The 26661-nt window shown below is 45.2% G+C and overlaps 3 protein-coding genes across 3 annotated transcripts in view; 1 reads left to right on the top strand and 2 right to left on the bottom strand.

Moving 5' to 3' along the window:
* LOC120047900 (BTB/POZ domain-containing protein KCTD16-like) overlaps positions 1 to 26661 on the bottom strand; it is a 908275-nt gene that overhangs the window by 613987 nt on the left and 267627 nt on the right. The window lies entirely within an intron of this gene.
* On the bottom strand, positions 12130 to 17351 carry LOC120047818 (protocadherin-20-like). The gene is made up of 3 exons (XM_038993358.1): positions 17340 to 17351; positions 15945 to 16138; positions 12130 to 14566 (listed from the first exon to the last, which is right to left on the bottom strand). Exons 1-3 carry the CDS (start codon positions 17349 to 17351, stop codon positions 12139 to 12141), a joined length of 2634 nt encoding a protein of 877 aa, XP_038849286.1. The 3' UTR covers positions 12130 to 12138.
* Positions 19959 to 26426, top strand: LOC120047911 (regulator of cell cycle RGCC-like). Its single transcript, XM_038993506.1, has 6 exons — positions 19959 to 20129; positions 20405 to 20590; positions 21249 to 21329; positions 23638 to 23700; positions 25337 to 25380; positions 25472 to 26426. The coding sequence occupies exons 1-5, from the start codon at positions 20087 to 20089 to the stop codon at positions 25342 to 25344; spliced, it is 381 nt and encodes a 126-aa protein (XP_038849434.1). The 5' UTR covers positions 19959 to 20086; the 3' UTR covers positions 25345 to 25380; positions 25472 to 26426.

Here is a 26661-nt window from a genome sequence, read left to right as displayed (position 1 = left end):
CTTAATACTTTATACTGCTGAGTGAATGTCATCTATTCATTAACTTTTTAAAGTATTTCTAAGTAGCCAGAGAAACTAATTGTTCTCACTGTATGATAGAACATTCAGATTTTTCTGCTTGACTGTGGTGCTCTTTACCTGAATTGTTCGGATTTTCTGGTGACCATGACAAAACCACTTATTTTGCTCAAATGGAGAGAATGAAATTGTGTTTTCTTTGAGAAGACAGGCCTGGCTAGAATAGAATATTACATTTTCTGCCTGAGTGTGGCGCTGTTTACCGCAATTTTCTGTAACTAGAGATGGAAATAAATTGTATTTCTTTAAAAAGTTGGTCCTGGCTGACATGGACTGTTTCCTCACCTTATTATCCATGAGGAGAGAGATGGATGATTGGTATGCAGCCATCGATTTCAGGTGGCTTCATCAACAGATGATGTGTATCCCAAATGGCACCCTATTCCCTATACATAGTGCTCTACTTTAGACCAGAGCCCCATTATACAGGAAAAAGTCATAGGGAATAGGGTGCCTTTTGGGATGCATTCTGCCTGTTGAGCCCCGCTTACTGTACTGTAAACCATTTCTCCATCCCGTTACCCCAGTTAATCAAACTAATGGGAGAGGCTGTGACTATAATTGATGTAGTAAATCACTTTTCCTGTCAACGACTTTATTTTATAAACTTCCTTTATTGTGCGTGTTGCTTTTGAAGGTTTAATAAAACCTTAATTCAGACAAGAAATCCATCTTTCCGTTGATTGAATATTCAACAGACTGAGCAGTCGTGTACCAATGAGATGAATGAGTTGCATTGTAGTTGTGTGTGGTGTTGTTGCCATTCAGCCTCATCTAGCCTTGGTGTAGAATAACTGATAACTGCCTAAATACCTCAGCCTTAGGAAATCATTAGGGAAAGAAGTCACACTTCCTGTTTGCACTAATCTTTATTTGACTTGCTGAATGTAATACAGAGATATAGGCCATATAAAAGCATACATTAAATCTCTAACATTGTCTTGATTGAAAATGAAAGCAGTCTTCCTTTATTCGCCATTTCAATAAGGAAAGATCAATACCAATATTAATAGCCAGCAGGCTCAGACAATATCCAGAAATAACTAACACTTCAAGACCCCACGGTCAGATGGCTCATCATAAAGACGTCATGGTAAGTAATGGAATCCAAGTATGTGGGGTGGGGGTCAGTGATTTGAGGGGGAGACAGAACCAGTGGAGGCAGCAACAGGCAGGTAGCAGGTAGAGGGGGGCCAGGTGGATTGGGGAAGGCACGTCCCGGTGTCAGGCCAGGGTGTCCTCAGCCTCAGGCCCTCTGGAAGGGGACACAGAGAAAGAGAAAAGATGAGGGTTAGTGAGAGCATGGCTAATGTAACAGTTTAACTTTAGTCTGTCCCCTCGCCCCGACCCAGGCGCGAACCAGGGACCCTCTGCACGCATCAACAACAGTCACCCACGAAGCATCGTTAGCCATCGCTCCACAAAAGCCGCGGCCCTTGCAGAGCAAGGGGAACCACTACTTCAAGGTCTCAGAGCAAGTGACGTCACCGATTGAAAGGCTATTAGCGCGCACCACCGCTAACTAGCTAGCCATTTCACATCCGTTACACTAACACCATAGTACACCACATGCACAGAGGGTAGAGAATAATCAACAGAGTTGCTGTGGACACTGGATAATCTACATTTAACATTTAAGGCATTTAGCAGGTGCTCTTATCCAGAGCCAAACACTGCCACACTCAGGCACTGTTCTTTGGGCTGACCCAAAACAACATCGCCGCAGAAGAGGTAGACGGAGCGGCCTTCTGGTCCGACATCGGAGGCGCGCACACCACCCGCCGCTTCCGAGTATATTACTCGACAATGTCCAGTCTCTAGATAACAAGGTAGACAAAATTAGGGCAAGGGTTGCTTTCCAGAGCGACATCAGGGATTGTAACATACTCTGTTTCACGGAAACATGGCTCTCTCTGGATATGCTGTCGTAGTCAGTACAGCCACCGGGATTCTTTGTGCGTCGCGCCGACAGAAATAAATATCTCTCCAGGAAGAAGAAGGGTGAGGGTGTATGTTTCATGATTAACGACTCATGGTGTAATTGTAACAACATACAGGAACTCAAGTCCTTTTGTTCACCTTACCTAGAATTCCTCACAATCAAATGCCGACCGTATTATCTCCCAAGAGAACTCTCCTCGGTTATCGTCACAGCCGTGTATATCCCCCCTCAAGCCAATACCACGACGGCCCTCAAGGAACTTCACTGGACTTTATGCAAACTGGAAACCACATATCCTGAGGCTGCATTTATTGTAGCTGGGGATTTTAACAAAGCAAATTTGAGAACATGTACCTGTGACATGGACTATTCAACGCTGGTCTGACCAATCGGAATCCACGCTTCAAGATTGTTTTGATCACGCGGACTGGGACATGTTCCCGGGTAGCCTCAGAGAGTAATATTGATTTATATGTTGATTTGGTGAGGGAGTTTATAAGGAAGTGCATAGGAGATGTTGTACCCACTGTGACTATTAAAACCTACCCTAACCAGAAACCGTGGATGGATGACGGCATTCACACAAAACTGAAAACGCGAACCACCGCATTTAACCATTGAAAGTTGACCGGGAATATGGCCGAATACAAACAGTGTAGTTATCCCCTTCTCAAGGCAATCAAACAAGCGAAATGTCGGTATAGGGTGGAGTCGCAATTCAACGGCTCAGACACGAGAAGTATGTGGCAGGGTCTACAGACAATCTTGGACTACAAAAAGAAAACAGCCACGTCACGGACACCGACGTCTTGCTTCCAGACAACAACCATCCGAGCCAGGACAACAACCATCCGAGCCACTGCCTGTTCACTCCGTTACAATCCAGAAGGCGAGGTCAGTACAGGTGCATCAAAGCTGGGACCGAGAGACTGAAAAATAGCTTCTATCTCAAGGCCATCAGACTGTTAAACAGCCATCACTAACACAGTGAGGCTTCTGCCTACATACAGACTTGAAATCATTGGCCACTTTCATAAATGGATCACTAGTCACTTTAATAATGCCACTTTAATAATGTTTACATCTTGCATTGCTCATCGCACATGTATATATTGTATTTTATACCATCTATTGCATCTTGTCTATGCCACTCAGTCATTGTTCATCCATATATTTATATGTATATTCTTATTCCATTCCTTTACTTAGATTTGTGCATTAGGTAGTTGTTGTGGAATTGTTAGATTACATATTAGATATTGCTGCAGTAGAAGCACAAGCATTTTGCTACACTCAAAATAACATATGCTAACCATGTGTATGTGACCAATAAAATAAGATTTGATTTGACTTCTCAGCCAGGCTGAGAATTCAGGTTAAAAGGCCACAGTCAGGCAGAAAACTCTCGATGTTCTGTCATAAAGTGAGAACAACGAGTTTCCCTGGCTGGTAAATGGCTGCTACTTAGAAATACTATAACAGTAAAATATATATAAACCTATAATCACATAGTTTAGACAGACTCACCACGGACCTTTGACAAATAAATCTCATGTGAAAAGGCGTACCATGGTCTGTTTTGTCAACGAACTCAATGTACTCCAAACACTGGTGGTAACCAGATGATCCCAATAATTTACTGTATGTAGCCTTAGTAAACGACGACCCACTCTGGTATGTTTTGTTGCAAACTGTGTGGGACTCGTTGGTGTTGTTTACCTCTTTACTACTCAAATATATTTTACTTATAAAGTCAAGGATGAAATTAACTGCAAAAAACTGGTCTAAAAAAACAGGGGTTCCCAAGCTTTTTTGCCCGTGACCACATTTTTGGGCCCATTTTTTTTCTCTCGCAACCCCACCATGTACAAAAGACATAATCAGCTGCCAATGCTTACTTTTTTACTATGACAGTCGATTACAAATCAGTCTGACAGTCCCTTCGACAGTATTTAAAGCTGAAGGAAGTATGGTTTGAATTGACTGAAATGCATCAGAAAAGTATTGGGAAGTTCAGGCAATAATTTAGTATGCTCGTCTGTGTATAAAAGAACATAATCATTGACGAAGTTCTTTTCCCCCCCCTTGTCTGATTTAGTGCCTGGTCTGGTCTATTGTTCTTATGAGGCTTGTGGGCATCGTAGAGGGTAACAGAAGACACATATGGGTTCCAGTCTTATCTTTCAGTGATGAGGTCATAATATTGTGTAGCTTAAACCGTTCAAAAGATAGATCCACGTTTGTAGGAAGAAAACAAAACCGCTCTGTTTATTACAACCTCATCTAGCGGCTACCGGAGATCAGTAACACCGGTTCTAGGATCCACAGTTTCTCCCGCAAACCCAATCTCAAATTAGATGACCCCACATTGCTTTCGCGATCCTTAGTTTGGGAAACGCTGGTGTACAGTGTATATATATAAGAACAGTATATAATTTCCCTCACACGTCATAGCCACCAGGTGGCAGCATTACACACGATAAGCCTACTCCATATGCACAGTAAGTTCTACTGCTCTACACAAGCTCTAATCAGTATTAGATGTAATAGCCTCAGAAACCCAGGCTTCTCACGTTCTGAGTCCACGAGACTAGATCCATTCTAACTTCATCTGCTAAATAAAATGCCCTTTTCATAAGGCTGTGGTCATTTCTATGTCAGGTGACTACCTGAGAAATCCTCAGACCAAAGCTCCTCCTGTGAATAGGAATAGACTTCCGGTAGACCAGTGGTTCTTAACTGGTTTTGCCTCGGGACCCAAATTCAACCAGGTTGTCTGAGTCGCGACCCAATAATCGGGTAGCAAAAAAAATCATCACCAAACTACAATCTGGAAAACTATTTTCAATGTTATGTTGATAGTACATGTAGCAATTATATGACAAGGGAACAACATCCCCACCTCTTCCATTGTCAATAATCAAATGTTGCCCATATTCTTGATGAAGAATGTTAATAAACTCTGTCTTGAGACCACAAAATTAACCAAAATAACACGGCTAATAGTGCTATATTGAAAATACTGGGATTTTTTTTTCCTTCAGAGATTCAATTATAACATTTAAAAAAAAAGTTAAATATAATTTCTACACACTTTCTACCTGCTTTAAGTTGTTTAAGTTTAGGCTGGAGTATTTTATTTATTACATTTTTTAAGTTGAGAATGGGTAGACTACAGTTTGAAGAGGTTCTCTTCCACCATGGAATACCTGAAGATGACTCAGGGTTCAGGAAGAGGATATAACCACTCCTCCTTGGTGCTTTTGGAAATTCACTGACATTCCATTGAACTATGGATTCTCTCTGAGGAGTCTGTGAGGCTTTCTCAACGTCCAGTTGACTGCTGTGTAAACCAAGTCACACGCTAAGGAGGAATGAGGATGGAGACACAGTAGAGGAAACTAGTTGGTGATATATAGTGTCTGTCTACCTTGATGTATATTTAGGAGGTTGCACACACACACACACACACACACACACACACACACACACACACACACACACACACACACACACACACACACACACACACACACACACACACTCCCATCCATACACACACACACACACATACACACACACACACACACACACACACACACACACACACACACACACACATACACACACACACACACACACACACACACACACACACACACCCATCTACCCCCCCCCCCCCCCCCCCACACACACACACATCTACCCACACACACTCTCCCACCCATACACACTCACACACACTCATCTACCCACACACACACACACACACACACACACACACACACACACACACACACACACACACACACACACACACACACACACACACACACACACACAAACACACACACTCCCACCCATACACACACACACACACACTCATCTACCCCCCCCCACACACACACACACACACACACACACACACACACACACACACACACACACACACACACACACACACACACACACACACACACACACACACACTCTCCCACCCACACACACACACACACACACACACACACACACACTCATCTACCCACACACACTCTCCCACCCATCACACACACACACACTCCCACCCACACACACACACACACACACCCACACATCTACCCACACACACTCTCCCACCCATACACACACACACACACTCTCCCACCCACACACACACACACACTTCAAACCGAGCATGATGACAGGTGGAATTACCCAAGGTGCCAAACTCCAAAGGCTTGAATAATTATTTCAACGACTATGGTGTCATGTTTCAACATCGTTGGAAAGATTATGTGATAAGGGGAGTTCGCTCAGAAAAACAATTTCATTCCTTTTCTGTCACCTGTCTTAACTTGTGAAGAAGCTGAGAGAACTGACTGAACAGGAATTGTTTCTATGACAGTTGTAGTGTTTCAAAGCTGGATATATAGTAAACATTGATTTGTAGTCTCTGTGTTCTGTTTCATCCTGTTGTGCTAATTGGACATGTTGCAACCTGCAGCCTTTTTCATTTTGATTCTTCTTAACTTTGTGACATGCAGGTAAGTCTTGTTTGATGTTTTCCCTCCCTATGAACAACAGTCTACAGATATTAAGGATACCAAGGAATAGACTGGATACTAAGGAATAGACTGGATACTAAGGAATAGACTGGATACTAAGGAATAGACTGGATACTAAGGAATAGACTGGATACTAAGGAATAGACTGGATACCAAGGAATAGACTGGATACTAAGGAATAGACTGGATACTAAGGAATAGACTGGATACTAAGGAATAGACTGGATACTAATGAATAGACTGGATACTAAGGAATAGACTGGATACTAAGGAATAGACTGGATACCAAGGAATAGACTGGATACTAAGGAATAGACTGGATACTAAGGAATAGACTGGATACTAAGGAATAGACTGGATACTAAGGAATAGACTGGATACTAAGGAATGGACTGGATACTAAGGAATAGACTGGATACTAAGGAATAGACTGGATACTAAGGAGTGGACTGGATACTAAGGAATAGACTGGATACTAATGAATAGACTGGATACTAATGAATAGACTGGATACTAATGAATAGACTGGATACTAATGAATAGACTGGATACTAAGGAATGGACTGGATACTAAGGAATAGACTGGATACTAAGGAATAGACTGGATACTAAGGAATAGACTGGATACTAAGGAATAGACTGGATACTAATGAATAGACTGGATACTAAGGAATAGACTGGATACCAAGGAATAGACTGGATACTAAGGAATAGACTGGATACTAAGGAATAGACTGGATACCAAGGAATAGACTGGATACCAAGGAATAGACTGGATACCAAGGAATAGACTGGATACTAAGGAATAGACTGGATACTAAGGAATAGACTGGATACTAAGGAATAGACTGGATACTAAGGAATGGACTGGATACTAAGGAATAGACTGGATACTAAGGAATAGACTGGATACTAAGGAGTGGACTGGATACTAAGGAATAGACTGGATACTAATGAATAGACTGGATACTAATGAATAGACTGGATACTAATGAATAGACTGGATACTAAGGAATGGACTGGATACTAAGGAATAGACTGGATACTAAGGAATAGACTGGATACTAAGGAATAGACTGGATACTAATGAATAGACTGGATACTAAGGAATGGACTGGATACTAAGGAATGAGGGCCTGCCTGAGTACCTGAAGATAAGAACAGTGTCAGTTATCATATCACATTTCTCACCTGGGAAGTATTCACTTTAGTAAGGTGAAACAGTCAGAATGTCTCAAAGACGAGGAGAGCTGACACGACTCCCTATTCAATAATCACATCTGGTCTACACCTGGCAACATGTCAGGGGTCTCTTCTGTAACGTTGTCCTGAACAGGGCCTTTGACAGAGAGGAGAGCTGACACGACTCCCTATTCTATAATCACATCTGGTCTACACCTGGTAACATGTCAGGGGTCTCTTCTGTAACGTTGTCCTGAACAGGGCCTTTGACAGAGAGGAGAGCTGACACGACTCCCTATTCTATAATCACATCTGGTCTACACCTGGTAACATGTCAGGGGTCTCTTCTGTAACGTTGTCCTGAACAGGGCCTTTGACAGAGAGGAGAGCTGACACGACTCCCTATTCTATAATCACATCTGGTCTACACCTGGTAACATGTCAGGGGTCTCTTCTGTAACGTTGTCCTGAACAGGGCCTTTGACAGGGAAGAGAGCTGACACGACTCCCTATTCTATAATCACATCTGGTCTACACCTGGTAACATGTCAGGGGTCTCTTCTGTAACGTTGTCCTGAACAGGGCCTTTGACAGAGAGGAGAGCTGACACGACTCCCTATTCTATAATCACATCTGGTCTACACCTGGTAACATGTCAGGGGTCTCTTCTGTAACGTTGTCCTGAACAGGGCCTTTGACAGGGAAGAGAGCTGACACGACTCTATTCTATAACAGACAATCACACCTGGTCTACAGAATACTCTTCTAACAGTGGGCTCTGTAACATTGCACCCTTCTGATCAAGGCTCCTGACAACAGCAGAAGAACTAGTCTACTTCTTTTAGAAGTACAGTACAGCGCATTCTGTCCTGGCTGGGTGAAATGTGATCTAACACTACATTAGTGAAGTGAGAATGGCAGATATCGGGTGATGGAGAGAGGGCTCGCTTTGTGACTTGAGATGGTGGTGTGCCTTGCTGCTGCTGCTTCTCACCTGTCTGTTGACCCATACAATCCCTCCCCCATCTACCCCCCCAGCTTCTCACCTGTCTGTTGACCCATACAACCCCTCCCCATCTACCCCCCAGCTTCTCACCTGTCTGTTGACCCATACAACCCCTCCCCCATCTACCCCCCCAGCTTCTCACCTGTCTGTTGACCCATACAACCCCTCCCCATCTACCCCCCAGCTTCTCACCTGTCTGTTGACCCATACAACCCCTCCCCCATCTACCCCCCCAGCCTCTCACCTGTCTGTTGACCCATACAACCCCTCCCCCATCTACCCCCCCAGCTTCTCACCTGTCTGTTGACCCATACAACCCCTCCCCCATCTACCCCCCCAGCTTCTCACCTGTCTGTTGACCCATACAACCCCTCCCCCATCTACCCCCCCAGCTTCTCACCTATCTGTTGACCCATACAACCCCTCCCCCATCTACCCCCCCAGCTTCTCACCTGTCTGTTGACCCATACAACCCCTCCCCCATCTACGCCCCCAGCTTCTCACCTGTCTGTTGACCCATACAACCCCTCCCCCATCTACGCCCCCAGCTTCTCACCTGTCTGTTGACCCATACAACCCCTCCCCCTCCCCCATCTACCCCCCCAGCCTCTCATCTGTCTGTTGACCCATACAACCCCTCCCCCTCCCCATCTACCCCCCCAGCTTCTCACCTGTCTGTTGACCCATACAACCCCTCCCCATCTACCCCCCCAGCCTCTCACCTGTCTGTTGACCCATACAACCCCTCCCCCTCCCCCATCTACATCCCCAGTCTCTCACCTGTCTGTTGACCCATACAACCCCTCCCCCTCCCCCATCTACATCCCCAGTCTCTCACCTGTCTGTTGACCCATACAACACCTCCCCCTCCCCCATCTACCCCCCCAGTCTCTCACCTGTCTGTTGACCCATACAACCCCTCCCCCTCCCCCATCCATCCCCCCCCCCAGCCTCTCACCTGTCTGTTGACCCATACAACCCCTCCCCCTCCCCCATCTACATCCCCCCCCCAGCCTCTCACCTGTCTGTCCATATGCAACTTACAGCCCCTCACTCCGTCCCACCGCCTATTCTGTCCTGCCTTGACCCAGCGTCTCCCCTGTCTCTCTCACTGCATCCTTACCTCTTCTACCGTCACCATCCCTCCCCCCCCACTACCTCCCACCTGTCTCTCCTGCCTTCCCCATTCCTCACCACACCTCCTCACCTTCCCTCCCTACCTGACCCTCGGCCTCCTGCAGTCCTCTAAGCAGCTCCTTGGAGGAACTTTCATCACCTCCCCTCAAGAGGAACATTAAACCCTCAGTGTGTCTAAATACCTGAGAGCAGCCATCAGTCAGAGTGGGAAATTGGAGAAAGCTCCAATCAACTTAACCTGGGCCGTTACCTCAGTTTAGACCAGACCTGGGTTCAAATAGTATTTGAAATCATAAACAATCTTTGAGCATTTGCTTGAGGCTCCCTGGAGTGCCAGATGGGCGGGGTTTGCATGTTTCAGGTACTATTCTATTGGTTCCGTTGCGGCAGACAAGCTCAATTAAGCATAGATCAAGTATTTTAAAGATTTCAAATACTGTTTGAACCCAGGTTTGTATGAACCAGATCTCAGTCTTCAGGCCTAGAGCTGCTCTGTGTTTCTCTCCTCACTGTTGTCATTAAGGGCCTAGAGCTGCTCTGTGTTTCTCTCCTCACTGTTGTCATTAAGGGCCTAGAGCTGCTCTGTGTTTCTCTCCTCACTGTCGTCATTAAGGGACTAGAGCTGCTCTGTGTTTCTCTCCTCACTGTCGTCATTAAGGGCCTAGAGCTGCTCTGTGTTTCTCTCCTCACTGTCGTCATTAAGGGACTAGAGCTGCTCTGTGTTTCTCTCCTCACTGTTGTCATTAAGGGCCTAGAGCTGCTCTGTGTTTCTCTCCTCACTGTCGTCATTAAGGGACTAGAGCTGCTCTGTGTTTCTCTCCTCACTGTTGTCATTAAGGGCCTAGAGCTGCTCTGTGTTTCTCTCCTCACTGTCGTCATTAAGGGACTAGAGCTGCTCTGTGTTTCTCTCCTCACTGTTGTCATTAAGGGACTAGAGCTGCTCTGTGTTTCTCTCCTCACTGTCGTCATTAAGGGACTAGAGCTGCTCTGTGTTTCTCTCCTCACTGTCGTCATTAAGGGACTAGCGTACAGTTGCTTAACACCTGATACCCCACACAGACAGTTCATGGTCTTATAGGTTTACAGTGAGTGACTATTCAGTTCACCTACTGTCTATTTAGGGACACATGTAATTTTCATGTTTTGTTTTTGTTGTTTTATTCCTTACAGAAAAAAACAACTGGTGCACAAATAGAAATAGAGGGTTTAGTTCTCTATTTTGAGCTGTCTCCCAGCTTTGAAAACACTGGATCAAAGTATGTCGGGTCTTGTTAGGCATTTTGTGTTCGGCTGATAGAAGATCAGATAATGGAAACCAACATAAAGATCTGACCAGGGATTAGGCTAAAGAAAATAGAAACCAACATAAAGATTTGACCAGGGATTAGGCTCAAGAAAATGGAAACCAAACAAAGATTTGACCAGGGATTAGGCTAAAGATAATGGAAACAGAATATAAAGATCTCACTAGTGATCAGGCTAAAGATAATGGAAACGGAACATAAAGATCTTGTGATTAAAACCACTTTCACTTTGTGTTTTCTTCTTCTCACACTTACATACGAGACACGTTTAGAATTTGAATCCGTTATTTAACATCAATGTCTGCCTCTGTTGACAGGTCACATATCTAGTTCATGATTTCCTTGAATGTCTCAGATTTCATTCTCACTCACATTTTGATTTAGATATAGTCTCTGTCCCAAATGACACCCTATTCCCTATATAGTGCACTACTTTTGACCAGAGCCATTCCAAAAGTAGGGCACTATGTTGGGAATAGGGTGCTATTTGGCATATAAACAAAGTCACACAGTCTTGTTTTGTTTGCTGTTGGGATGTATTACTTTGGGTTAGCTTCTACTGCTAATTTTAGTCTACAATTTGCTGAAGTAAATTACATATAAACCTCACGGCAAATGAAGAGAGAAAGGTTCCTTTCATTTGTTATCAATGATGTTCCTTAATTCATCACCTCACCTTAAAGCGTTGTCCTTTACTTCCTCAGTCCTTCATTCGTTAGCTTGATAAAATGTATATTGGATTGTATCAGACATTTAACCAGAGCTTTTAATCTTAGAATATTGAAAGAGAGAGACTCCTTTGTGTGAAAATAGTGAAAATGTATTTAATTGTAGAACTGATTTCATACTTTTAAAAAGGTATACAAGAAACGTCAACAATTCATAATATAGAGTCCAGTCAGAACAGGCACTGCCTCTCTCTCGTTATAACTCTTCTCCTGAGTAATATCTCTCCGAAATGCGTAGAGGAATCTGATTCTCCTCATTTATCCCCCTCCTCTGCTGTGGTTCCCCTCTAGATGTCTTCCTCTGTTTCATGTATAAAACAACCGTCACCAGAAACAGACAGAGCGAGGCCACCATCATGCCCAGGCCTAGCAGCAGGATCAACTGAGCGTGTCTGTCGCAGACGGGCATCTCGGAGGGTGTTTCGGAGGGCGTCTGTGCCAGTCTGTAGGGCAGGGATCTGGGCATGGTGTCCAGGTGGCATGGTTCCAAGGTGTCGTTGACCAGCAGGTTAACCCAGACGGTGGTGTGGAGGGGCGCTGGTTTCCCACCGTCAGTCACCACGATGAACAGGTGGTGCATCCCCAGGTCCTTACCCATGAGTCTCTGGGCTAAGGTCACGTTACCGGACCGAGCATCCAGCTGGAAGGGACTGCTGCTGCTGTCACCGTGGTGATGGGAGGATGGAGAGGTGCCTGGTGGTTCCCGCGCTGCAATGGTGTATGTGATCTCCGAGTTTAACCCTGAGTCCTTGTCGATGGCGTAGATCTTGGTTACCATGGTGCCCGTGGTGGTCCCCGTGGAGACGGTGAGACACGACAGGTTGCTGCTGGGTAGGATGACCTGGGGCTGGTTGTCGTTGACATCCTCGATGAACACAGTTACCCTGGCGATGGAGGTCAGAGGTGACGGGCGCCCGTTGTCGGTGGCGAAGAGATCTAACTCGTAGCGGTCCTGTTTCTCGCGGTCGATATCGGCCATGCAGCGCAGCGTCCCCTGGGCGTTGTCTATGACGAAGGGGCCGACACTGCTGTTCACCATCCTCACCTCCACCTCCCCGTTAAGCCCTGCGTCCACGTCCGATACCCCCACCTTCCCCACCCGGGACAGGGGAGGTATATTCTCAGGGATGAAGAAGATGAAGTGAGGGGTGAGGAAGACAGGAGCATTATCATTCTGGTCCAGGACGGTGATTGTCACCATCACAGAGGACTCTAATGGAGGAAAGCCGTTATCTCTGGCTACAACTGTCAGTCTGTGAACATCCTGTTGTTCCCTGTCCAGGGGTACAGAAACTGTCAGCTGACCTGTGTTCTGGTCGATTCTATAAAGGGCTATTGCTGCCGCCGTGTGTGACGGTCGACCCAGTTTGTAGGTGACCTGCCCGTTCTGACCGCTGTCTGCATCCTGCGCCCTGACTCTCAGCAGAGACACCCCAGGAGGGTTATTCTCCTCTATGTCTATCATATAGTGACTCTGGAGAAACTGTGGAGCATTATCATTCACATCCACCACCCTAACCTGGATCACTCTCCTGGGGAAGCCCTGAGCTGCAGGCTCTTCAACACCACCACGCATCACTACAGAAACATGATATTCACTCTTCACCTCGTAGTCTAAGGGCTTTGATGTCGACAGGAGGTATTTGCCATTCTGCAGGCTCAAAGAGAACGGCACCTCTCCTTCAATGGAGAGAGACAATGAGCCTCTAACACTACTAGTATCCCCCGGTAGCTCTAGCAAAGCCAAGACAGTGGGGGGCTGGTTTTCCTGCAACACTATCGTCTGGTTTTGATGCTCTGCTATGAACCTGATCTTTATGCCATTCTCCTGGTATGGCGCAGGGAGCAGGGATACGGTTACCTGAGTATCTGCAGGGGGGCAGTGGGGGCCGCTGGCTAACACTTTCAACACCACCTCCTCTCCCCTGTCACTAACACTGTCACTGTGGCAGTCTCTGAAGTCTCCTCTCAGGTTGATCAGGCCAGTGTGACTGTCCAGACTGAAGAGTTCCCTGGCCCGTTCTGAGACCTTGGGGCTGAGGGAGTAGGTAATGGCAGCGTTGGGGCCCAGGTCTAGGTCTGTGGCTCTGACCCTGGCTACTACTGTGTCTCTGGGTGTGTCCGCTGTAATAACCACCTTCTGGGTGCTGTCCAGGGTAAACTCTGGGCAGTTATCGTTCACGTCAGTCACTTTTATGAATAACGTTGCTGTGGCGCTTAGTGGGGTAGAACCACAGTCTGTTGCCACTACAGTCATCTCATGAAGATCCTGCTTCTCGCGGTCTAGTCCTTGTCGCACAACCAAAAACAAAATGGCTGCTTCTTCTTCTACTGTCACACTGAAAAACCCACCGGCTCCCTCTAGGTGGTACTGCAGCCGTCCGTTACGTCCCATGTCTCTGTCCTCTGCTTGGTCGTCCAATAAGAAACTGGTCCCTACAGCCACATCCTCAGAGACACTCAGATGCATCTCAGTGTTGTCAAAGTGAGGAGCGTGGTCATTGATGTCCTCTACTACTACCATGAACTTCACCAGCTCTGCCTCAGGGCCCACGATGGCGTCATGTGGGACGATACACTCCCCAGCCTGGGGTTGGTCAGGACACAGGGCCTCTCGGTCCATCCTGCAATAGATAGATGGATAAATTACTGTTACAACATACACTATATAAACAAAAGTATATGGACACCCCTTCAAATTAGTGGATTCGGCTATTTCAGCCACACCCGTTGCTGATAGGTGTGTAAAATCGAACAGACAGCCATGCAATCTCCATGGACAAACATTGGCAGTAGAATGGCCCGTACTTAAGAGCTCAGTGACTTTTGAAGTGGCACCGTAATAGGATGCCACCTTTCCAACAAGTCAGTTAGTCAAATTTCTGCCCTGCTAGAGCTGACCGGTCAACTGTAAGTACTGTTATCGCGGTTGTGGTAGGCCACACAAGCTCACAGAACGGGACCACCGAGTGCTGAAGCGCGTAAGGTGTAAAAATCGTCCGTCCTCGGTTGCAACACTCACTACCGAGTTCCAAACTGCCTCTGGAAGCAACGTCAGCACAATAACTATTATTCGAGAGCTTCATGAAATGGTTTTCCATGGCCGAGCACACAAGCCTAAGATCACCATGCGCAATGCCAAAGCTCACCACCATAGGACTCTGGAGCAGTGGAAACACGTTCTCTGGAGTGATGAATCACGCTTCACCATCTGGCAGTCCGATGGATGAATCTGGGTTTGGCGAATGCCAGGAAAACGCTACCTGCCCCAATGCATAGTGCCAACTGTAAAGTTTGGTGGAGGAGGAATAATGGTCTGGGGCTGTTTTTCATGGTTTGGGCTGGACCCCTTAGTTCCAGTGAAGGGAATTCTTAACGCTACAGCATACAATGACATTCTAGATGATTCTGTGCTTCCAACTTTGTGGCAACAGTTTGGGGAAGGCCCTTTCCTGTTTCAGCATGAAAATGCCCCTGTGCACAAAGCGAGGTCCATACAGAAATTATTTGTCGAGATTGGTGTGGAAGAACTTGACTGTCCTGCACAGAGCCCTTACCTCAACCCCATCGAAAACCTTTGGGATTAATTGGTACGCCGACTGCGAGCCAGACCTAATCACCGAACATCAGTGCCCGACCTCACTAATGTTCTTGTGGCTGAATGCAAGTCCCCGCAGCAATGTTCCAACATCTAGTTGAAAGCCTTCCCAGAAGAGTGGAGGCTGTTATAGCAGCAAAGGGGGGACCAACTCCATATTAATGCCCATGATTTTGGAATGAGATGTTCGACGAGCAGGTGTCCACATACTTCTGGTCACATAGTGTAGATAATTACTTTGCTACTAGTCAAGAGGAAGTGTCTTTATCAGTAGCAGCTATACATTAAAAACATACAGCAATAACAAATGTCAAAAAAGTGCAGAAATCCATCCAGTTATGTAAAGAAACAGTCAGAAGGCCTGTAGGCTACCACATCTAGAATGAGTTGCCATAAATAACCACCTGTTGTCGGTGGTGTAGACATCCCCTGTCTCCTGGTCCACCCTGAGGTAGAACTGGGTCAGGAGCTGGTAAAGGGGGGGGAACGTGGACCCGATGGACCCGACCCGGACCCCAGCCTCCTGCTCCTCTGGAACCGAGATCCGAACAGAACCGTAGCACAGGATCTGCCTGAGATGGACCGTGACCAGCACGTTCTAAAGGAGAACATAGAAGTGAAAACGTAGGACTTGGAACACTAGAAGACATTAGTGTGAAGTAAATCACTGATATGTACCACATTCTAAAGGAGAACCTGAACAGGGAACTTAAAACACTGGAGAAAATTGTTGTGAGGAGGAAAAACATTCATATGAGGAAATGATGATCCTTGGAATTTTCCCCTGAAGTAGGCTAGGACGGAAAAATCTTCCTTCCTTTAATGATATATTATTAACAGTGACATTTCTACCTCAGTGGCTACTTTAAAACAAGGGACTGTGCCTGAGTCCTAAATGGCACCCTATTCCTATTTAGTGCACCACTTCTGACCAGGGCCCAGTGCACTACTTCTGACCAGGGCCCAGTGCAGGACTTCTGACCAGGGCCCAATGCAGTACTTCTGACCAGGGCCCAGTGCAGTACTTCTGACCAGGGCCCAGTGCAGGACTTCTGACCAGGGCCCAATGCAGTACTTCTGACCAGGGCCCAGTGCACTACTTCTGACCAGGGCCCAGTGCACTACTTCTGACCAGGGCCCAGTGCACTACTTCTGACCAGGGCCCAGTGTAGTACTTCTAACCAGGGCCCAGTGCACTACTTCTGACCAGGGCCCAGTGCACTACTTCTGACCAGGGCCCAGTGCAAGACTTCTGACCAGGGCCCAGTGCACTACTTCTGACCAGGGCCCAGTGCAGTACTTCTGACCAGGGCCCAGTGCAGGACTTCTGACCAGGGCCCAGTGCAGTACTATGACCAGGGCCCAATGCAGTACTTCTGACCAGGGCCCAGTGCAGTACTTCTAACCAGGGCCCAGTGCACTACTTCTGACCAGGGCCCAGTGCAGTACTTCTGACCAGGGCCCAGTGCAGTACTTCTGACCAGGACCCAGTGCAGTACTTCTGACCAGGGCCCAATGCAGTACTTCTGACCAGGGCCCAGTGCAGTACTTCTAACCAGGGCCCAGTGCAGTACTTCTGACCAGGGCCCAGTGCAGTACTTCTGACCAGGGCCCAGTGCAGTACTTCTGACCAGGGCCCAGTGCAGTACTTCTGACCAGGGCCCAGTGCAGTACTTCTAACCAGGGCCCAGTGCACTACTTCTGACCAGGGCCCATAGCGTAAAAAATGAATTGTGCACTATTTAGGGTGGCATTGGGGCCAGATCCTGTGTGTGCGCAGTAGTACGTTAATCTCACACCCCCTCCGCCATCCACTTACTATTCAAACCTACTGCACCATGACTAACGACAAAACATGCTTGTGGAATTATAAAGAATAATTATGAAAAAAGCACTTAACAAAACACATGCACATAATTTACATTACAATTGACATATTTACATGACGATGTTCCATATTAATAGTGAATAATAGCTATCCTCAAGCATTATTCTTTAAACACCCAAGGAGTGTAAAGAGGGTCTTCTTTTTCATGTGCTCCCAGTCACAACAGTAACCCATTAACTCAAGGACTTTGTGACTTTTCCTCAACAATATCCCATTACCCATTCACTAGCTCCCTGTCATATTGAGAGCTACCAAAACAAGGACCAAGTAATGATCAACAATAATACTATGCTGCCAGAGTAACTAAATTAACAGGCTACGAATGAATGTAGTCAAAGATAACACGGTCATATTGCCTTTATTAGCTTCCTGAGAAAACTATAAATCAGTTTGTGTCAATGCATGAACGACAAGATGTAGTCAAAGATACTGCACTCATATTGACCTATAGCGGTTCACTGACCTTTTGGTGAACTCATTTATTAGACAATTACATAGATACAAGATATGATATATGATATGACAGATGATATGAAAGAAATTGCCCTACAGTGATTCATTAATTAAGTCATAAGGAAATTCTCTAATGATTGACTGACCTGAAGGAGTAGAGCCCAGTTCATATTTTCATCCGTCCCATGGCCCGTAGCCTACACACATGACACCTGTCTGGGTTTCCTCTGCCTCCACCTCTGCTAAGAGTAGGGAGGAACACTGGGGCTGGAGGTAGCTGTACCTGTAGCCTACCTGGGTACTGTTGACACCGGCTCCTCCTCTCCCGCCCCTCCCACCTGTCACTCTGCCAGACTAGTGTAGGGAGGAAGACTGGGGCTGGAGGCAGGGTTGTACACCTTATTTGGGCACTGCTGTGCTAACACACACACACACACACACACACACACACACACACACACACACACACACACACACACACACACACACACACACACACACACACCGACACACTCACACACAAACACACACACACACACACACACACACACACACACACACACACACACACACACACACACACACACACACACACACACACACACACACACACACACACACCACACCTGCTGCCCCTCCCACTACAGGTAACTTAATAAGCTGATTGGACAGTATTCTTTACCTTCTTCCTGTACCCTTTATCTCTGGTTTATTGGTTTGAGGAATTTACCAATTGAAAATATTATGTAAATGGTTGTGGTGAAAGGAACATGACATACAAAAGGTTCTTATCTGTAACCGTAGTAACGTACTTACTGTTAATCATGATGAGAAACGAGTCAGTTTGAGGACAGTTATTCTACCTGTGTCAACTGTGGCCACAAATGGCAAGTGATCACTGTGGTCTCAGAGTGCTTCTCCAATTCTAGTATTGTCCAACTAAATATAGAAATATGACTTAAAAGGCTATTATATTTCCTCCCCAGAGGTGTAGGCATAACACCAGTAAGTCAGTCAGTAGGACAGAGGGCTACGTTGGCAGCGACATGAATTGTAACGTTTCATTCGCACTTCTAGAGTGACCCCTGTTGGTTGGTTGGAGTAGTTTCATGTGACTTTACAACAATGGGCATTCTACAGTGAATATACAGTACCAGTCAAAAGTTTTTCCAGGCTGTATAAGGGCTAGTTGACCAAGGAGAGTGATGGAGTGCTGCATCAGATGACCTGGCCTCCACAATCACCCGACCTCAAGACAATTGAGATGGTTTGGGATGAGTTGGACACCAGAGTGAAGGAAAAGCAGCCAACAAGTGCTCAGCATATGTGGGAACTCCTTCATGACTGTTGGAAAAGCGTTCCTCATGAAGCTGGTTGAGAGAATGCCAAGCGTGTGCAAAGCTGTCATCAAGACAAAGGGTGGCTACTTTGAAGAATCTCAAATATATTTTATTTGTTTAACACTTTTTTTTTGTTTACTACAAGATTCCATATGTGTTATTTCATAGTTTTGATGTCTTCACTATTATTCTACAATGTATAAAATAGTAAAAATAAAGAAAAACCCTTGAATGAGTAGGTGTGTCCAAACATTTGACAGTTACTGTAGTTTGGGGTTAATTTTCAAAAATAATGATAAAACTAACTTCATGATTAGGATTTTACGGTGAGGTAATGTTAATAAAGATGATTTCCTTGGAAACAGTAGTAGGACAGACAGATTGGCTGTTTATAATAGATAATAGGCAACAGTAGGCCTACAATTTACTACATAATGGTTGAAATCATAGAGAAAATGTTTTTTGCAAAATCTCATCATTCCATTCGTCAATTTCCTCTAGACTCTAGACTGAATTGGCAGCATCGAGAGGATTTCTGTGACGCATGGAAAACCTATCAGAAAAATGTCTCCGAGTTGCATAAGACTCTATTTTGGGGTTTCTGAGACTGTTCCGTTCATTCGTTCACGTTTGTTTTTTCCCTCGCCCTTTACTGTTACTTTCGAGACGCCCACTCACTACTGTAACCACAGAAGCCGCGCATGCAGTGATCTGATTGGGTGCTGCAGAGCGCGTCTTTTCCAGTTGTGAGTAGAGTCTAAGGAGGCTTTATAAACAGAAGACCCCATGTGTGGACTTGAAACTTGACTTCTTGAACAGTTGAAGTATTCTATTAGTCATCGACGCATTATTCCCGCTTTTCAGAATGTCTACAGAAAACTTCAGAATGCCCAGAGACAACTTTTCAGGTGGGTTCTGAGTGTTGGCTGGATTTGACATTTTTATCATTAGGCTATTGATTATTGCAGCGTTTTTTTCTTGCATTTTAGTCCTGCTGTTGTAGATTTTTAATGTGGATTGATTTCAAATAGCCAGATTCTGTTTGGTATCGGTTATTTCGTTTTTGATGTTAATCACTTTAGGCCTATTATTAATAGGCTAATTAAATACATGTGTAAAGTAATTATATTCAATCACGAATTGAATTATTCTCACTCTAACTTAAACCGAAATCCCCTATCAGACTTGGAGCTGGAGCTAACTGATCTGCTCCAGGAGTTCGCTGACGTGGTTGAGGAGTTGAGAGAGCCTTCACAAAGCGTCCCGTACGCATACGAGCGGCTCCTGTCTGATGCCAAACGGCGCACCGGGCTAGGGGACGACGGCTCAGTGGTCAGCGACAGCGGCGTTGAGGACAATAGTGACTGCAGTGAGTAGCCTTTAGGTCTAAACCTTTATGGTCGTTGTTGTGTGTCCATTACATACGTGGAGGAGGGCGCGTGGTGTTTATGCGTAAACGGTGACTCAGATGTAGTATAGCGGGAGAATACGCATGTGGGCAGCCGCCGTCTGAGCCGCTCTTATCAACCCACACTTGACAGTTTTCACTGGTGACATCATCGGCTCATGAACATGCATCAACTTTACATTAAAATAGAGTACCATGAAAATAGAGAGTAACATGAAAAGAGTGTAACATGAAAATAGAGAGTAACATGAGAATAGAGAGTAACATGAGAATAGAGAGTAACATGAAAATAGAAAGTAACATCATTTCAACTAATGCACGTTTGCTCCATTACATGGAATGGATGTGCATGACTGTCTGTGGATGAAGGGTTGCATTAGCTTATTTAACAAATCATTCAATTTGAAAGTTAAATACAACATTAGCTGTCAGAATGGCCCTTTGTAGCTCAGTCGGTAGAGCATGGAGCTTGCAATGCTGGGATTGTGGGTTACTGGGACCACCCATACCTAAATAATGTATGTATCCAATACTGTAAGTTGCTTTGCATAAAAGTGTCAACTAGATGGCATATATTAGTTGTGTCACATGGTCTAACCTTGTCTGTCCCTTCCTCCAGGCAGTGAGGTGTCTCTGGGTAACAGTTGGAACACCAGTGAAGAAGAGCTCCACACTGCAGGCATACCAGTGATGCCCAAAGGTAGTGAGAACTGTACCACTACATCCCAACCCATCAGTTGACCATCTAAACTAGCTCTGAGCTATCTGACCAGTTAGAGTCATATTAGCACAGTATTTCCTGGTCCTCAAGTACCTCCAACAGTACACATTTAGTCAACTAATTATCAAGCCCTCAATGAGTTGAATGAGGTGTATTTGTCAAGAGCTACAATGAAACGGTGTCCTGTTGGGGATACTGGAGGACCAGAGATGGGAAATACTGTAGTAGGAGTCCAGTCAATATCACTTTTACACAGACAATTAGTGCATTACCATCGATCACCATTGAATTGAGTTTACACAACAAAGCTGGGCTGCTGTGCTTCTACAGCCTGTCTCCTGCAGGGCTATTGAGCCTCATCTGGGGGTGGTGGAGTTGGGGTTTATGGTTGGTACAGGTGTGTGGTGGGGGTTTAGGGTTGCTATAGCTGTGTGGTGGGGGGTTTAGGGTTGCTATAGGTGTGTGGTGGGGGTTTAGGGTTGCTATAGGTGTGTGATGGGGGTTTAGGGTTGCTATAGGTGTGTGATGGGGGGTTTAGGGTTGCTATAGGTGTGTGATGGGGGGTTTAGGGTTGCTATAGGTGTGTGGTGGGGGGTTTAGGGTTGCTATAGGTGTGTGATGGGGGTTTAGGGTTGGTATAGGTGTGTGATGGGGGGTTTAGGGTTGCTATAGGTGTGTGGTGGGGGTTTAGGGTTGCTATAGGTGTGTGATGGGGGTTTAGGGTTGCTATAGGTGTGTGGTGGGGGTTTAGGGTTGCTATAGGTGTGTGATGGGGGGTTTAGGGTTGCTATAGGTGTGTGATGGGGGTTTAGGGTTGCTATAGGTGTGTGATGGGGGTTTAGGGTTGCTATAGGTGTGTGATGGGGGTTTAGGGTTGCTATAGGTGTGTGATGGGGGTTTAGGGTTGCTATAGGTGTGTGATGGGGGTTTAGGGTTGCTATAGGTGTGTGATGGGGGTTTAGGGTTGCTATAGGTGTGTGATGGGGGGTTTAGGGTTGCTATAGGTGTGTGATGGGGGGTTTAGGGTTGCTATAGGTGTGTGATGGGGGGTTTAGGGTTGCTATAGGTGTGTGATGGGGGGTTTAGGGTTGCTATAGGTGTGTGATGGGGGTTTAGGGTTGCTATAGGTGTGTGATGGGGGGTTTAGGGTTGCTATAGGTGTGTGATGGGGGTTTAGGGTTGCTATAGGTGTGTGATGGGTTTTAGGGTTGCTATAGGTGTGTGATGGGGGGTTTAGGGTTGCTATAGGTGTGTGATGGGGGGTTTAGGGTTGCTATAGGTGTGTGATGGGGGTTTAGGGTTGCTATAGGTGTGTGATGGGGGGTTTAGGGTTGCTATAGGTGTGTGGTGGGGGGTTTAGGGTTGCTATAGGTGTGTGATGGGGGTTTAGGGTTGCTATAGGTGTGTGATGGGGGTTTAGGGTTGCTATAGGTGTGTGATGGGGGTTTGGTTTGAGGGGAGGAGAGAGTGGTTTCAGGGGAGGAGCCAGTGGTTTGAGGGGAGGAGAGAGTGGTTTGAGGGGAGGAGAGAGTGGTTTGAGGGGAGGAGAGAGTGGTTTGAGGGGAGGAGAGAGTGGTTGGGGGGAGGTAGAAGCAGCTGTGTGTGGCTGGGTGAAAGAGTCCACATTGTCTAATGTAGATGAAGGAATAATGTTAATGGAAAGACCACAGAGTGCTGGTTGAGGGGCACCAGTCTGTCTGTCTCCATTATACTGGCGCACATTGCACTACTTAAGACATACATTAGACATGCATAACACTACTTAAGACATACATTAGACATACATAACACTACTTAAGACATACATAGCATTACATAAAGCATTCATAAGCTATACATAAGCTAAATATAACACTGTAAGATCCATGTTGGTCAGTCTGAGGTGTGCTGCAGGCGCCTCACTGGCTCAGTGGAGTTTTACATTATGGGCTGTTTAATATGTGATTTTTATAAAGCCAGCTGAATAAAAGTCTGCGAATTTTATTTTCTATCTTGGTTAAACCAGGGGTTGTGTTCTGACTCCTTCATTGTGTTCCAAACGGTACCATTTTTCCTATATAGTCCACTACATTTAACCAGGGCCGATAGGGCTCTAGGGAATAGGGTGCCATTTGGGATGCAGGTTCTTCTTCTATAATTCTGTGAGTTGGATCCCATTTCCTGCTCTGGTCCAAAGGAGGAAATGCCAGTGAACACAGAGCTGCTACTGCTGAATCTCTCCACAGAAATGTTCCTTTCAAGCACTCTCTTTTTCTCCTTTCTCACATGCTCTCCTTTTTGTCTGCAGCCAGAATGGGAGACACAGGAGACCTACAGAGATTCATCGACAGTTTGGACCGGGAACTTGCTGGTATGCAAACAAAACAAAAATTCAGCACAACCTGACAATGCCATTATATCCCATTAGTCTAGTGTTTCAATGGCTTTATATCCCTTTAGTCTAATGTTTCAATCTCTTTATATCCCTTTAGTCTAGTGTTTCAATCTCTTTATATCCCTTTAGTCTAGTGTTTCAATCTCTTTATATCTCTTTAGTCTAGTGTTTCAATCTCTTTATATCTCTTTAGTCTAGTGTTTCAATCTCTTTATATCTCTTTAGTCTAGTGTTTCAATCTCTTTATATCTCTTTAGTCTAGTGTTTCAATCTCTTTATATCCCTTTAGTCTAGTGTTTCAATCTCTTTATATCTCTTTAGTCTAGTGTTTCAATCTCTTTATATCCCTTTAGTCTAGTGTTTCAATCTCTTTATATCTCTTTAGTCTAGTGTTTCAATCTCTTTATATCTCTTTAGTCTAGTGTTTCAATCTCTTTATATCCCTTTAGTCTAGTGTTTCAATCTCTTTATATCTCTTTAGTCTAGTGTTTCAATCTCTTTATATCCCTTTAGTCTAGTGTTTCAATCTCTTTATATCCCTTTAGTCTAGTGTTTCAATCTCTTTATATCCCTTTAGTCTAGTGTTTCAATCTCTTTATATCTCTTTAGTCTAGTGTTTCAATCTCTTTATATCTCTTTAGTCTAGTGTTTCAATCTCTTTATATCTCTTTAGTCTAGTGTTTCAATCTCTCTATATCCCTTTAGTCTAGTGTTTCAATCTCTTTATATCCCTTTAGTCTAGTGTTTCAATCTCTTTATATCCCTTTAGTCTAGTGTTTCAATCTCTTTATATCCCTTTAGTCTAGTGTTTCAATCTCTTTATATCTCTTTAGTCTAGTGTTTCAATCTCTTTATATCCCTTTAGTCTAGTGTTTCAATCTCTTTATATCTCTTTAGTCTAGTGTTTCAATCGCTTTATATAACCTTAGTCTAGTGTTTCAATCTCTTTATATCTCTTTAGTCTAGTGTTTCTATGCCAGCTGAATCACAGCTCCCCTAGTGTCTATATGCAGTATCCAGCTGAATCAAAGCTCCCCTAGTGTCTATATGCAGTATCCAGCTGAATCACAGCTCCCCTAGTGTCTATATGCAGTATCCAGCTGAATCACAGCTCCCCTAGTGTCTAAATGCAGTATCCAGCTGAATCACAGCTCCCCTAGTGTCTATATGCAGTATCCAGCTGAATCACAGCTCCCCTAGTGTCTATATGCAGTATCCAGCTGAATCACAGCTCCCCTAGTGTCTAAATGCAGTATCCAGCTGAATCAGAGCTCCCCTAGTGTCTATATGCAGTATCCAGCTGAATCACAGCTCCATGTCTGCAGGGTTGAGGCGGGCTATCTACACACCCTCCAGTGATAGTAGTCTATAGTACATGACTATCACTGATACCTTTATCAGCAGAGGCAGTGCTATTTCAGAGAACACACAGAGACGTAGACACACACACACACACACACACACACACACACACACACACACACACACACACACACACACACACGTATTATCACTGGGCAAGAGACACAGATAAGTGCTGTTCTCCATGAATCATAACTGCTCTCGGCATCTGTACCTGGCTGCTGCATGCTAATGACAGTCTGTCTGACAGATATGTGAACGGAAAGCGACGGAGAGATGTAGAGGGAGAGAGACGGAGAGAGACGGAGAGAGAGACGGAGAGAGAGACGGAGAGAGAGATGGAGAGAAAGACGGAGAGAGAGACGGAGAGCTGCTGAGACCACGTGGAGAGAGAGACGGAGAGAGAGACGGAGAGAGAGACGGAGAGCTGCTGAGACCACGTGGAGAGAGAGACGGAGAGAGAGACGGAGAGAACAAGTTGCATGGATGGCTACTGCTGAACAAACACATCCACACACACACACACACACACACACACACACACACACACACACACACACACACACACACACACACACACACACACACACACACACACACACACACACACACACACACACACACACACACACATCTAAAAAAGCACAGTTCTGTCCTGTTGTGCTCGGAGAAAGCCAGCTCTCTCCTGGCACCTCTGGGGAAAAAAGGTTAAACATGAGGAATTAAAAGAGCATCATGTTCCAATATCTAGAACACCACTGGACCTGAGGTGGTAGACTACATCCCTTCCCTCAGACTGGTGACGTATTCACACCTAAATCAAACTGTTTTATAGTCAACGTGTCTCTCTTCAACAGGAGAACATGTCTCTCTTCAACAGGAGAACATGTCTCTCTTCAACAGGAGAACATGTCTCTCGTCAACAGGAGAACGTGTCTCTCTTCAACAGGAGAACATGTCTCTCTTCAACAGGAGAACGTGTCTCTCTTCAACAGGAGAACATGAATGGGTGCCATTTCATATGCAGATATGAAGGAAGCAAATCAGTGGGGGGGAAGCAGTAGAGACTCCACAGTATCTTGTGATTAGTAAGTGTTTAAGCCAACCTGCTGTTTCCTGATGGAAGGCCTTATAATAGTGAAACCCATTGTTATCACAACCCAATGTGTTGGAACCTCCCCATGTACAGTAATTGTAAAAATGCTACGTTTTATATTGTAAAGTGCAAAGCGATGTACAGTATTATATTACCTACAGTACAAACAGACCAGTCCCTAACCTGATGATAATGATTTTTGTACAGAGGAATGCACAGATTAATAAAGATAATAAAAATAAAATAATGTTTGCTCTCTTTTTGAGTTATTTCAATATAAATAAATAGTCTAGAAGCATAGAGTAAGTGATATTAATGATAACACATGCTATCAATGATATCACATGATATGAATAACGATACTATTGGATTGGATTTAAATAGCACTTTTCCCAACTTCTCAAAACCATTTACATTGTTTGGGGGGGGGGGGGGGGGGGCATCAGCTATGTCACCGAGGAGATATGAGTGAATATGTT

Source organism: Salvelinus namaycush, chromosome 5 (assembly GCF_016432855.1).
Source record: "Salvelinus namaycush isolate Seneca chromosome 5, SaNama_1.0, whole genome shotgun sequence".
Classification (NCBI taxonomy): domain Eukaryota; kingdom Metazoa; phylum Chordata; class Actinopteri; order Salmoniformes; family Salmonidae; genus Salvelinus; species Salvelinus namaycush.
The sequence above is the reverse complement of the archived record's forward strand: the minus strand, read 5'-3'. Positions and strand labels throughout refer to the sequence as shown.

Coding starts and splice junctions, on each gene's coding strand:
- LOC120047818 (XM_038993358.1), bottom strand. Junction 14,567..15,944: donor GTCTACACCACCGACAACAG/GTGGTTATTTAT, acceptor TATCTATTGCAG/GATGGACCGAGAGGCCCTGT.
- LOC120047911 (XM_038993506.1), top strand. CDS start 20,087: ATGTCTACAGAAAACTTCAGAATGCCCAGAGACAACTTTTCAG. Junction 20,591..21,248: donor TGAGGACAATAGTGACTGCA/GTGAGTAGCCTT, acceptor CCCTTCCTCCAG/GCAGTGAGGTGTCTCTGGGT. Junction 21,330..23,637: donor CATACCAGTGATGCCCAAAG/GTAGTGAGAACT, acceptor TTTTGTCTGCAG/CCAGAATGGGAGACACAGGA.